General features: G+C 49.5%; 5 protein-coding genes across 5 annotated transcripts; 3 read left to right on the top strand and 2 right to left on the bottom strand.

The window, feature by feature from the left end:
* Nucleotides 1-613: 613 nt before the first annotated feature.
* BC939DRAFT_29693 (uncharacterized protein) lies at nucleotides 614-3,032 on the top strand. Its single transcript, XM_051551338.1, has 5 exons — nucleotides 614-987; nucleotides 1,258-1,389; nucleotides 1,521-1,699; nucleotides 2,013-2,261; nucleotides 2,396-3,032. The coding sequence occupies exons 1-5, from the start codon at nucleotides 741-743 to the stop codon at nucleotides 2,840-2,842; spliced, it is 1,254 nt and encodes a 417-aa protein (XP_051406912.1). The 5' UTR covers nucleotides 614-740; the 3' UTR covers nucleotides 2,843-3,032.
* On the bottom strand, nucleotides 3,033-3,827 carry BC939DRAFT_29787 (uncharacterized protein). The gene is made up of 2 exons (XM_051551349.1): nucleotides 3,609-3,827; nucleotides 3,033-3,469 (listed from the first exon to the last, which is right to left on the bottom strand). The coding sequence occupies exons 1-2, from the start codon at nucleotides 3,707-3,709 to the stop codon at nucleotides 3,223-3,225; spliced, it is 348 nt and encodes a 115-aa protein (XP_051406911.1). The 5' UTR covers nucleotides 3,710-3,827; the 3' UTR covers nucleotides 3,033-3,222.
* A 762-nt stretch (nucleotides 3,828-4,589) lies between these two features.
* On the top strand, nucleotides 4,590-6,338 carry BC939DRAFT_467708 (GDP-fucose protein O-fucosyltransferase-domain-containing protein). Its single transcript, XM_051557825.1, has one exon. The coding sequence runs from the start codon at nucleotides 4,685-4,687 to the stop codon at nucleotides 6,251-6,253; it is 1,569 nt and encodes a 522-aa protein (XP_051406910.1). The 5' UTR covers nucleotides 4,590-4,684; the 3' UTR covers nucleotides 6,254-6,338.
* A 2,988-nt stretch (nucleotides 6,339-9,326) lies between these two features.
* Nucleotides 9,327-10,524, top strand: BC939DRAFT_507933 (uncharacterized protein; the record flags this gene model as incomplete). Its single annotated transcript, XM_051560946.1, has 4 exons — nucleotides 9,327-9,560; nucleotides 10,011-10,204; nucleotides 10,320-10,371; nucleotides 10,462-10,524. The coding sequence occupies 4 exons, from the start codon at nucleotides 9,327-9,329 to the stop codon at nucleotides 10,522-10,524; spliced, it is 543 nt and encodes a 180-aa protein (XP_051406909.1).
* A 1,009-nt stretch (nucleotides 10,525-11,533) lies between these two features.
* BC939DRAFT_403356 (uncharacterized protein) lies at nucleotides 11,534-12,160 on the bottom strand (the record flags this gene model as incomplete). The annotated part of the gene is made up of 2 exons (XM_051552733.1): nucleotides 11,534-11,830; nucleotides 11,879-12,160. Coding segments are annotated over 2 exons (579 nt in total), but the record flags the coding sequence as incomplete, so codon positions are not given.
* Nucleotides 12,161-12,682: the final 522 nt, after the last annotated feature.

Here is a 12,682-nt window from a genome sequence, read left to right as displayed (position 1 = left end):
GTATCAAGCAGCACCTTCGCAGCGCCCACCACTACCCCATCCTGGGTCCTACCCTCCAGCTCCTCAATATTCTCCACAACATACACACGCCCACCAACGACCGCCGCCTCCCGCTCAATCGCCTGGTTATGGATATCCGCCTCAAAATCGACCTCCATCCCAGCATCATGCACATCGACCACCACCACCAAGGCCAGGGCCTCCTCCAGGGCTCCCATACCAGGGTCAGCCTCCTCCGCCAGGGTATCCGTTCCCGCCTCCGCCCCCTGGTGTGTATAACAGTCAAGCGCATCCACAGCATCCAGCACTGCCATTACCGCCACATATGTACCGTCCACCACCACCTTACCCTCCACATAACCATCAAGCTGATGCGAGACCTGTGAACCCTCATGGTCAGAATGATTCTTCAGATCGAAGAAAACGCTGGGATCGCTAAGAAGATGCAAATAAAGCTGCGAGATGATGTTGATATGTTGTGGATCATACGCGCGAATGATTAGTAATAATGAAGAGAGGAGGCATTGAGGATGCGCAGATATGACATGAGCTGAACAAGATCTTGGTTCTTTATTCTCGTTCGTGCTTTCTTGTCCATGGACTACTGCGCCTGGAGGATCTCATAGAACGACGGAACAGAGTTTTGCTGTTTTTTGATGCAGGGGCGAGGGCCGAATCGCATGGCGCGCGATAACGCCATAGCGTGACTTTTAATCTTTTTTGTCCAAGACAGGGAAGGAATGCGTGCGGCATTGGCGGCAAACAACAAAGCACAGAGTACAAACGGACTCAACCCACACAACACACTCACGCCTAGGCCTACCAGCCCACAAGGTTCTTCTCACTTCTCTCTTCCTTTCTCTCTCTTTCTCCATCACCTCTCCGCATCTCATCCGCCACTCCGATCCCATCCTCCTCCTGCATCCCTCCCCCCCACCAAAACCTCCCTCCCCTCCACCAAAACCTCCCTCTCCCTCACCATGTCTGGTAAGGCCTCAAGGATATCTTATGTTCATCCAGGAATGGCCTACCGCAGACGTCGTTTTGACTATGAGGCAGCTGCTTGGTTAAGGGATTTTGAAACACGCATCGGGATAATTGGATTTGCTTGCTGTATATCTGAAGATCATGATTGTGACAGCAACGATCGATCCGAGCGATCTATGGCATTGTTGATCGGCCGAGCAATGACTCGTCCGGACCACTTTGATGCAGATCAAACAAAAAGCTGACCTGAGAGTTTTGTGGCAAACATAGCACTCGCATATGCCGCGGAGCGAGCTGTTGCCATTCACGCGGTCTTGGCTGCAAGCAAGGTCTGTCAGCGGGTCTTTACAAAGCTCGTCAACGGCGAGACGATCACTAAGAAGGACAAGTCGCCTGTTACTGGTAAGTGTGCCGATCGGCTTTGTTCTATTCCTTCGGTCACACAACTTTGATCTCTTTTTCCCTTATTTCCTCATTATATTTGTGACCTAATTTTTCTATTTGTCCCTCTTCAATTGCAAATTGTTCCTCAGTCGCAGATTTTAGTGCGCAGGCAGTCGTCAACACGTTCCTTCACAAGTCCTTCCCAGAGGACCCCATTGTCGGAGAGGAGGACTCGAAGGATTTGAGGGGTGAAGAGGGTCGGCCCATGCGGGAAAAGGTGCTGGAGCTCGCCAATTCCGGGCTAGATACGCTCTTGACAGAGCAATCGGTAAGTCGTATGAATGGTATCTTTGATTGGTACATTATGCCAGTCTGAGGTATATTTCGAGGAAGTATGAGGACATGCATTTGTTCAGAGAGTGCATGTGAAGTCGAGTGTCGAGAGCATGGATTGTAGATTCGCAACCAAAATTGAGATTGAAAATTAAGTGGATCCACAATTTGTCACCATTTCCTTCAGCGATGATGAGATACATTCACTCAGCAGAACAGCGTGAAACGTATTGGGACGCTTTATGAGGCATGTTCATGGTTAGTTTGCACAGCAGTAACAAAAAGATTAACCCTTTCCTTCTGCACAGCTCCTGGAGACAATAGATCGCGGTACATATGCAGGAGGCGCCTCTGGCCGTATGTGGGCATTAGATCCGATCGATGGCACAAAGGGATTCTTGCGAGGCGAGCAGTTTGCGGTCTGCCTGGCCTTGATTGTCGACGGTCAAGTTGAACTCGGAGTGATGGGCTGTCCCAATCTTCCCGTTGATGCCAAGGACCAGGATGGCGAGAAAGGATGCCTTTTTATCACCGTCAAGGGACAGGGTGCCTTCCAGGTACACTATTTTATTTTTATTTTTATTTTAGCTTTGTATCGTATGTTGCAGGTGCGGGTGTTGCGCTAAGTGTCATCAAGCACTAACCGCCTTTGCTTGTATGACTTATCTATGCCCTTGCCATACTCCATCAGCGCAACTTTTCGTCATCAACAGAGATTCCAATTTCAATGTGCGACATCCAAAGCCTGGCCGATGCCAGCTTTTGTGAAAGCGTCGAAAGTGGACATTCCAACCAGAGCGACTCTGCAAAGATCGCACAGCTGTTGGGCATCACGAGGCCGCCGGTGCGCATGGACAGTCAATGTAAATACTGCTCCCTCTCACGAGGCGATGCGGAGATATATTTGAGGCTGCCTGTCAGCGCTTCGTACGAGGAAAAGATCTGGGACCATGCTTCGGGTAGTCTGCTGGTCGCTGAGGCGGGAGGCATAGTCTCGGATATACATGGAAAGCCATTGGATTTTTCAAAGGGCAGGACACTGGCGACCAACTCTGGAGTGATCGCATCCCACGCAAAGATCCATGGCAAGGTCATCGAGGCAGTCCAGAAGGTTTTGTTCCCAGAGGGGAAGCTGTAAGACGAGGCACGGAGGAGGTCTTTGTTGTGTACCGAGTTGTCATCTATATCTTCTCAACAAGCAGCACATGTACTTGATTTTCTAGAGTCGTTCTCTCTCTTTCTCCCTCTTGTCTTTTTGTTGTTTGCCCTATTGCCACTGTTGTCTTCTTTTTCTTTCGTGTACCAAACATAATCACAAACGCTTGTCGCGTCAGATCAAATCCTGTATGAAAACAACTCTTTTTTTTTTTGGCTTTTTTTTTGTGTTGCATTTTGCAGCTGCATCTGGTATGTGAAAGAAACAGTTTTTATTATATACAGATTGCGATGCTTATACACGGAGCCGCTTCATCTGTTCAAAACAAATGAGCAATTTCTTAAGCAGGTGTCCCAGGCCGTTTACTGCTGGACAGCACCGCCAGACTTCTCGTGATTGTGAAGAACGGGCTGATCGACATAAATGTTTTGGTTCTGTCTGAAGTTATTGGTGATCTCGTGCTTAGGCTGTCGCTCGTACATCCTGGCCAGGCGTTCGCCGGCAGCCTTGCGAGTCTGCTTCTCGTACTCGAAGCGCTCCAGCTTCTCGAGTTCTTGCTGATCTGCGTTCAAAACGCCCGAATCCTCATCGTCCTTTTTCTCATGGACCCTATTGTTGCAATTCATACAGGACGAAACACGGGAGATCGTCAGCATAATGGTCTTTGGCGCGCAGGGAAAAGAGATATTAAAAAAAAAAAAAAAAAAAAAAAGAGAACCTAATGAACAGAATAGATGGGCGGACTTACTTGCGCACAACAGGGACGGGATGATCTGGCGCTGGGACACGCATACCTCCGACCTTGTCTGCGGGGTAAAAAAATAATAGTAGCAGCTTGGTCAAAACCATTGTTCAACTACTAATGCTGAGGAAGAGTGCAAATACATTGGGAAGGACAACTCACTGGCGGCGGGGCGGCCGACTTTGCTTTCGATATTGGTTTCGCTGTTCATGATAGAGAAGTGTATTTCGATGGACGGAATATAGTGGAAAAGTCTGTTGAAATGATGATGTAGAAGAAAAAAGACGAGGAAAGAGGGAAAGCTTTGCTTTTTATGCCCTTACAAGACCCAACCGTATTGATGATCACACACACATTTCAAGCGGGATTTTCATAGAAAGAAAAACTTTTTTGAGACAAAACCCACAGCAGGTTCCACTGACCTGATTTGGAAATCCATTGGATGGACATCGCGCATGGTCATTCAGAGAGAGACCGGGGCAGTTTCCCCCACGTAATTGAATTGAACACGCAAGTTCTCCAATCAGTCCGGTCTCACTTGCCGCTGCAAGCATCCGGAAAGACATATCCACAAGTCGAGGCGATAGAGCGCAAGGAACGCGCCCATCGACACAATGCAAATGGCCGAATGTAGTAAGGTTCCTGAAGGCCTGGAGGGACGCTGCATGGATTGTTTGTGTGATACGAGCGTTCTTTTATCTCAACGTCCAATTGAGATTACTGGTGGAAAGAGCAGAACACAAATGCTCATTTTATATTAAGTGAGTCTTTGAGGAGGTCTATCCACCAACTCCACTCGAGCTAAGCGGGGTAGAATGGTAGAATAGGTTCTTGTCCTGATATCAATTGTCAATTGCAGTGAGTTTATTATTAGCGCTGAACACCTTTTCCTAATTGCAAGGGTTTCCCCTATTCTCCCTCGTCCTTCGTCTTGTTTCATCTTTTTTTTTTTTTTTTTTTTTTTTTTTTTTTTTTTTTTTTTCATCTCACCTCCATCCCCTCATCCAACGTCAATTCAACGAAAAGATATCCCATCAGCGGCAGATCAAGACCAAGACCAAGACCAAGATCCCGATTCCAGCATGGCCACCTCCCCCAAGTTCAGGCCGGCGCTATTACCCCGCTACTCCAGCAACACCACAACAACCGCCTCAAAAAGATATTCTCAGCGGCAGCTCATTCTTCTTGTGTCGTTCATCCTCCTGATTACATCAGGGGCCATGCTTGTCTTCCACGTCATCGTCAGCCCACTCTTAAGCAGCAGCAGCAATGCAGTCGGATGCGCCAAGGACGCAGACTACGCCATCATTCGTTGGAGGCAATCATACAGGAGCAATGAACAGGGCACCAAGCTGGAATCCAATAATAATGGCGTTTATGGCAGCAGGGACGCTGGCAGTCCCTCGAACAACGACATCGATTACCACGGCCGCTATGGTCAGCAGGGCGAGCGAAAGCAGGTGCCAGAGGAGCTGCCCTCCTATGACTCACGCGAACCCTCCATCCAGGGTCGCAACAGTAACTCGGACGTCGATAGCACAGACAACACCACTCCTGAGGATGATGGGGAGCAAGAGGAAGAAGAGTACACGCCCTTCGAGGACACGCTGGATCAAGAGGATGACGTTCAGTATGTCACCTACCTCCCTTACGCCGGTATCACCAACCAGTTCTATGGAATGCTTCGAGGCATGGAGGTCGCCAAGGCATTGGGTCGCACCCTTATAATCCCACCCATCACTGCTTCTTCACACGACAAGTCGAAGCAGAACCAGCCATGGTCAAAGTTCCTAGACCTGGAGCGATTCCAGGAACTGACTGGAGCCAAAGTCATTGAATTCCACAAGCTGCGCGACGCCGAGTTGGCCGAGTACAGCCAGCTGGACTGCAAGATCACCTGCGGCTTCGGATCCAAGCGCACGATCGATTTTACGGCAAAGGGATTCTTGAAGCAGTGGAAGTTCAACGTGACATTGAGCCCCCTCCAGATCGATGCCACTAAGCTGGATACCATCACTAGGGTCCTTGGTCCCTACAAGCGCGACAAGTTCATCTGCATCTCCAACACCTACAAAATCAGCGTTCAGGACAAATCCGAGTGGGATCGTTTCGGCCAGCACCTGCACTTTACGCCTGAGCTCGAAGACTTTGTGCAGGAGTTCTTGGACAGGAACTTAGTCAAGCCCGAACCGGTGTATGACCCCAAGTCAAGGCAGGAGGTAGTGCCGACTCAAAAGTACATTGCGATCCATATCCGTCGTGGCGATTTTGCGCAGTACTGCGAGTCCAACTTTCCGGGACCAAAGATGGTACATTGCTTCCCAACGACGGAGCAGATCGCCCAGCGGATCGACAAGATCCAGTCCCAATATAGCCCCTCAGGATCACTGGCCGAAGTCATGCCTGTCTTTGTTGCAACAAACGAGCGCCGGCCGGAGGAGCTAAAAAAGTTTGCAAACCTGGGCTGGAAATACCTGGACCACGAGCAGATGGGCACGGCCGAGACGCTGGGTGTCTTTGGACCGATGATGGTAGACCAGGTGTTTATGGCCCATGCTCAGGCCTTGGTTGGCATCCAAATGAGCACATTCTCGAGAGTTGGAGCATTGAGACAACGCGATTGGCACAGGCGTCAAATAGAGTACATGTAAATCCGCCTATACCCTTCTCCAGGAGAACCCCTCCATTTTCACCCAGTCTATTAATATATATACATATTTATATTTTTTCCAACGTTTTCCGGGCTATTGCAGAAACTTACATTTCTGACCTTCAATTATTGGGTAAAACCGCATTGCTGAGTTCTAAAGTGTTTTTTCTAGATGTCGCGTTGAGCTGTGTCTCATAGATGGACCATAGCGTTCCGGACCTGCTCCGAGGCTCCAAAATGGCCTTCCGCTTAACTTCAATAGGCTAGATAATGTGCTAGTCTGTGGGCGCCGTTTCCCTGTCCTGCTATGCGTTTCCCGCTATCAGAGCGAAAGGTATCTTTCCAATACTGCACAATCCGGCCAATTATTCTCTCAATGGGACGCTCTTTCATCGCCGGTCAGGATCGGTGCAAGCAGAAGAGTGCGTGCCTGAGATATACGTGTGTTCTTTGACTCATGAAATCGATCTGCCATATGTTACTGTCGCGGTGCGTTGGGCTAAGTGCCGCAACCCTCTAATATCTGAAGAACTATGCGAAGGGATGTTTTTAGTGTTCCTTGTCAAAAATGCGAGAGACCTCCATTTGGTTCTTGAGGCTGGTCATAGTCTCCGGAGCATTCCTGGACTCATTGGTGAGGGTCTAAGCCTGCTCTCCAATCTTGCATCGCGTAATTCTGATCCAGTTGGTATCCGAGCTGGCAAGCTGAATATAACGCGTAGACAATGAGGAGCAATGTGAAACCAGTGTCAAAAACAGTGCGTATGCCAAAAAAACTCGGACGGTCCGAATATCATAATACAAAGCACGCCCATGTAGCACGTTTAGATAGACCAAGGCGCTGAGCATTATTAGTTCTGATAATACCAATGTGCCTTGGCGTCCATAAAGGTCTCTCGTCAACCCATTAACACTTCCGACTCTTTTCTGTCCCCAGCTTCTCGTCTCTCGTCTGCACCCTACTGCCTTATCCGCTTTCCATTTCACTGTCTACCATATACACAATGGCAACATCACATCCTGTAATATACCAAGGAACCCTTCTGTATCACATTGACAACCTATCATCACGTTCCATGCTCCACAAAAAGATCACCAACTGAGTCCAAAGTTCGTTAATTTAGGGATTGCTGTTCCAATTTCTCAACTGACATCGTGCACTGGCTTCCAGAGTTCCGCAACCTTGACTCTGCACGGTGCTACTGCATGGACACTCGAGAGCATAGAATCATAAGTACAAGACTGTATTTCGCTGCGTTTCCGTGAGTTGCTATACCCTACGCCCCCTATTCGTTTTAATGTTCTCTCGTTTCACAGCATCTTTGTCAAAACTCATTTGTAAAGAGTTAATCTCTTTAAGTCCGCAAGTCCTTGTCGTCTTTTCATGCTTGTAAGCAGTCGGGGCCAGTAGAGCAATTACAGGGCTTTATCGGGTCGAATGCCTCCATCTTGTCTAGGTGTAGATTAGAATGCATACCTCAATGTTGTAATTCCGGATCACTGCCGCCTGTACCCTATCTTTATATACATCAGCGAGCTACTCAATCATAATGGGAATGGATAGAGCCTCTCGGTATTTGGCCGACACGGCCATTGAAAGAATGTGATACCGCTGTACCACGGATGCATCGTATCAACTTAGGCATCGATTTTCTACGATTCCTACAAGGAGAGAGAAAGCCCGAGCCTGAACCCAGGTAGCCGCTATCATCGCCCAACAAACCGAATGCAGAGCCACTGACGCAATGGTTCACAGTCTTTACTACAGACTTCCCGAGGCGTTTGCCCAGAGCAAAGTTACCTTTCATCTGGATGGTCCATCCACTATGCAAAAAGGAATGCGCATGATGTATGAGCTGAAATGAATCTCAAGCGGCGGTAAGATGCCTACCACTATCTCGTTTGAACGCAAGCTTTGATGAACTTTTCCTCGGTCCACTTGACGCAAGTTCTACACTCGTTCCGGATCCTTATGAATAGCAATTTCAACCATCTGCTGCTCTTGCCCTCAAGAGCATTGTGTCTCCACTAGCATCAAACCGCGTTCTTAGAAAACCAAGACTAGAAGGAGATCCAGAAAGCTAAGCGCTTCTGGCAAACCACCAATGGATGCGTCTCCTCGACCGACCTCGTACCCCGCCACATAATCCTTGTTTGGGATGTTTACCAGTTCACCGGCGATTCGGATGTGTGCACCTCTACCCAACCTTCGCCTGTGTATGTCGCAGCAAGCGACTCTAACTCTCTTTTCCGCCAAAGCTCCCAGAACAGGTCCGAGCATCAAAGTCTCGACCGATGTCCCTCAACGACTTGGTCTCGGTGCAGTTATGTGGATCGTAGCCGGTATAGCCATCAATAATGCCTACGTCGAGAATATGAGAGGGCGCGGTCTTATTAAGAACACCCTAGATGCGCACGGCCTTACAATGGTAAAGGTATTACAGTATTATAACGAGAGACGTCGGCCCCCTCTCATTGGCCCGGCCTCCAATCCTCCTGCCACACAAACAACATGAAACGAGTACATGGCGCCGAACCAGTGCCGACTCAAGCCATACCGAACTCCACCATCCCCGACCCACGCACTCGCCCCGGCCATTCTAATGCCAACCAAAAAGCAAATGAAAACGAGAAAGCCGAAACCGAAACCTATATTCAACTCGTCGTCTAGATGTGCGAGAGCCATTTCCTCTGAGACCGTTGGCACGAACACACCTAAGTCCAGGAATCAAGCAGCCATCATGGACATGCCCTTCAACGCCATTTCGGGACAGTTGTATTGAACTGTGGCGCTCTTTCGACACAGTTGAGGGCTGGTTTGTCCGAGATCATGAATGCTGACGAGGCAGAGCAGGACCGGCTCCACAAGCACGCCGTTCGCACAATGCAAGAGATGATACTTGCAGCGACAGACGCGGTCAGATGCTCTCAGCAGGCGATTACGGTGTAAATCGGCGCTGTCACGGTAGCCCGCCCTAGCTGACGCGAGCAGACGTCGATTACAGGAGGGATCTATTTGTCTAGCTTAGTGGCTTCCGCAGCAATAACTTTTTCAAGACATCATCAGCGATACCATGACCATCCACGACCAAGAAGGAACAGCAGGAGAAAGTCTACGAGCGGATACCACAGCCAATGCCGGTGCGAGGGAGGTAACAAGGAACTACAGGCGCAGCCTTTCCAACACGCATCATGCCATTCCAGCGAGCAACGGCATCCGGTCGGGCATCCCAAGTTTTATGGGTCAGGTTGTCCGGGTTCTTGCCGACCAGCTGCAGATGCATTTCCTGCGCAACACCACTGATCTGGTAGAGAAGGCGCGGCAAAGTAACCTAGAGTAGGCGAACGGCGCAGGTGCCATGCATTATCCGGTCCATTGATTTGAAGAAATGGACGTCGAGCGAGCACGATCAGATCAGCCTATTTTGGCTCCTGAGCTCCCATCTCTCGGCCTCCGAGCAAATGGTGTTCATGCCAGAGAGCGGCCTCAAAGACACGCATTTTACTATAGCCGAGCATATGCTTATTGCTTATTCAAGTTTTGTTTGCTGACCGCAGCCAAGCCAAGCAGGATATGGTCGTCAACGCACTGGGAGGAAATGAAGCACAGGCGCTAGATCAAGCATCGAGGCACCCAGGAGACTTGTTCTTCAGCCTCTTCTTTCACCGGGAGCTGAACTACACCAAAAAAACATTCCTCATCGACCCTCTCCACGGGCGCACCCAAGCTCTGCAACCGCATCTTCTTCACGTTCCAGGATTCACAGAAGCAGAACACTTGCAGTCAGCACGCGGCAAATGTCCAGCAAAACGAACGAGACCATGCTGCTCGGGCGGCTCTGTCAAAATTCCTCAAGGATAGGTTACCAATACCCAAGAAATACGATGCAGAAATCGATGCAGGGTATCAGCAGAAGAAATACGTTTTAACGAGATCGACCACTACGGACGGGTACGTCCACAGGCCAACTGCTTGGTCTTTAGCCGAGAAAGAAGGAGCCGAAGGGGTGCTATCGTGTCGAATACAAAGAAGTAGAACTTGGAGGACATTAGGATTGTTCTGCGAGACGGACACCAAGCCGTCTCTATGACATACTGCCAGTGCAGTACTTAGGAAAGGTCGAGGGTCAGACCACCAATGCACCCAAGAGAGAGATCGAAACCATAATGCTGTCCACAATATGGCCCACGCTTCCCTCCGGCTCATAGAGCCCCAAGAGTGGGTCCCCAGAGCTGACACGCCCGCAACAACAACAGCAACAGCAATTCTAAGAGCCGGGTGGGGCAGCACAGTGGGATACGGAAATTGAACCCTAAAACTTAGACGGAGCAAGGCATGTAGGCGAAAATCCAATCCGCGATGAAATACTCTGAATGGTTTTCGAGAGATAGCGCGCGCTCTTGCCACACAAGTCGGCTGAAAAAAAAACGAACAGCGTGCATCTACCAGCCCCCGCCCCCTCCCTCTTTTTTTTTTTCAGACGCTGTAGTATGCATACGAATGCTACGACGAAGGGGCTGATGTTTGTCGTTGACTTCTACGTGCATCGAGAAGACATATATTTATTTATTGACGCCAGATCCCCTCAGGCGTGCAGGCGAGCCACAGACTGCATTGACTTAAAAGCAGTTGCTCACTTCTAGGATCAACATCACGCCTTTCTATCCTATAGTACATGGAAAAGCACGATGATGTCAATAGTCTAACAACGCACTGACCCCAGGAACGAGAAGGTCAGTTTGCTATTGAGAGACATTGTGTTCATTCTACCACGTTCCTTGAGACCTGGTTCTTTACACTTTGCACAGCGAGCACAGTGTGTTGGTCCTCAAGAGACAGCCGTACTCGAAATGGCGATCCCATCACGTTTTCTTTCTGCTGAAGAGTGCTATGGCAGAATGCAAGGCAAACACGGGGTTGTATTAAGGCGGCGGGGGCCCTTGAGTTTATTCTACATGGCGCTGTCGTTTGTCGTTTAGACCGAAAAGAAAACGCCAACAAACACCGGTAGCACCGAAATTGTCTCGTTTTTTGTGTTAGGTGCTGCAAACTAATATAACTAATGTATGTGAAATGTACAGAGATAAGGACAAACAAAAAAACCCAAACTGAAAACTAGACTAAGGACAAAATTTACAAGATATGGTGAATATATAGTCCGTACTGGAGTTAGGCGGGGACAAGAAGAACTACAACAACGGCAAAAAAGAGTAAGTGCTGGAAAATGCGAAGGACAGAAACAGAGAGCAATGCGATGAAAATATCGCTCATGCAGGTGCACTAATCGTCGTATCCAACCTCGTACGCGATAATCTCCTTGAGCTGCAACAGCAGCTCTGGATGTTTTTCGAGACAGCCGTTCATGCGTCTGGCCCAGGCGTTATCGCAGGGAAGGTCCGTCCGGGTCAGGCCTAGGGTCTCGCAAAAGATCACATATTGGTCTCGCTGGTCCCCGCCATGAGACATACGCCGGCCTCTCAGTTGCTCGTTCGCATTGATGAAGAACTGTGGATAGCACTGCTTGAAGGTCTCGAGAGTAAAGTCCTCAATATCTCGCAGCCACTTGATTTGGACCTGCTCGAACGACGAATCGCGGTAGCCATACTCATCTTCACCCCAAAGTACATTTTCATCCCCTTCGCAGTCAGGTCCGATCCAGCCGACGATACCCTTGAACTTTTCGAGGATGCATGGAGGCAGGGGGCTAAGTCTGTCAGTAATGGCGTCCATCCAGTCTCGATCCGAGAGCTCTTCCCTTGGCATGAAAAGCAGCTTCTTGAAATCGTCGCGGACGGCCTTAGAGAGGCTGCTGTAGATGAGATTGAAGAATTCCGAGTGACGGGCGGCCAGCGCCTTAAGCTCAGAGGATCGCTCGATTAGAGCCACTAACATGTCTTGAGGTGCAGCTCCATTGAAGACGTGGTCTAGGATCGCATCTTGAGGTGCATTGCTATCGCTAATTACGGCCTTTGTCGCTTCAGTGGCATCGTCATCAGAATCAACAAATGTGCTCGTTGATGGATGATGTAAAACGTCGGTGTTTTCAACGGCATTCTCATTCGCATCGGCATCGTCAACGGGTAGCGAGATGGACACCCGGCGGAAGGCTTTCTCCGCCTTGTGAACATGGTCACGATCCTCAGGATTGGACAGAGGTTGTTGGAGACCAGTCGAGGCCTCGTCGCCGGCATCAGAATCGGACAGACTGTTCTCGTCCGCTTCATCGTCATTATCATCATCATGATGACAGAAGCGGATGGATCGTTGATTCGAGTCCAATGAGAAACGGGCATTGAGCTTTGCTGGGGGTGAGGGAGGTTCGTCCGTCTCGAGGTCAAAGGTGACAGTGGGACGACGGCCTTGTGCGCCTTTGCCATAGTTATCGAGCGCAGGGGGAGCATGTCCGACCTCGTGCTCACTCTGGTTGCG

This window comes from Gamsiella multidivaricata (assembly GCF_025024155.1).
Source record: "Gamsiella multidivaricata strain RSA 2152 chromosome Unknown BC939scaffold_111, whole genome shotgun sequence".
NCBI classification, from domain to species: domain Eukaryota; kingdom Fungi; phylum Mortierellomycota; class Mortierellomycetes; order Mortierellales; family Mortierellaceae; genus Gamsiella; species Gamsiella multidivaricata.
The sequence above is the reverse complement of the archived record's forward strand: the minus strand, read 5'-3'. Positions and strand labels throughout refer to the sequence as shown.

Bases quoted from the DNA above. Each gene is read 5' to 3' on its own strand.
- BC939DRAFT_29693 (XM_051551338.1), top strand. From the start codon at position 741: ATGCGTGCGGCATTGGCGGCAAACAACAAAGCACAGAGTACAAACGGA. The intron at 1,700-2,012 runs GTAAGTCGTATG...CCTTCTGCACAG, and splicing joins CGCTCTTGACAGAGCAATCG to CTCCTGGAGACAATAGATCG. The intron at 2,262-2,395 runs GTACACTATTTT...ATACTCCATCAG, and splicing joins AGGGACAGGGTGCCTTCCAG to CGCAACTTTTCGTCATCAAC.
- BC939DRAFT_467708 (XM_051557825.1), top strand. From the start codon at position 4,685: ATGGCCACCTCCCCCAAGTTCAGGCCGGCGCTATTACCCCGCTACTCC.
- BC939DRAFT_29787 (XM_051551349.1), bottom strand. From the start codon at position 3,709: ATGGTTTTGACCAAGCTGCTACTATTATTTTTTTACCCCGCAGACAAG. The intron at 3,470-3,608 runs GTAAGTCCGCCC...TTGCAACAATAG, and splicing joins CCCGTCCCTGTTGTGCGCAA to GGTCCATGAGAAAAAGGACG.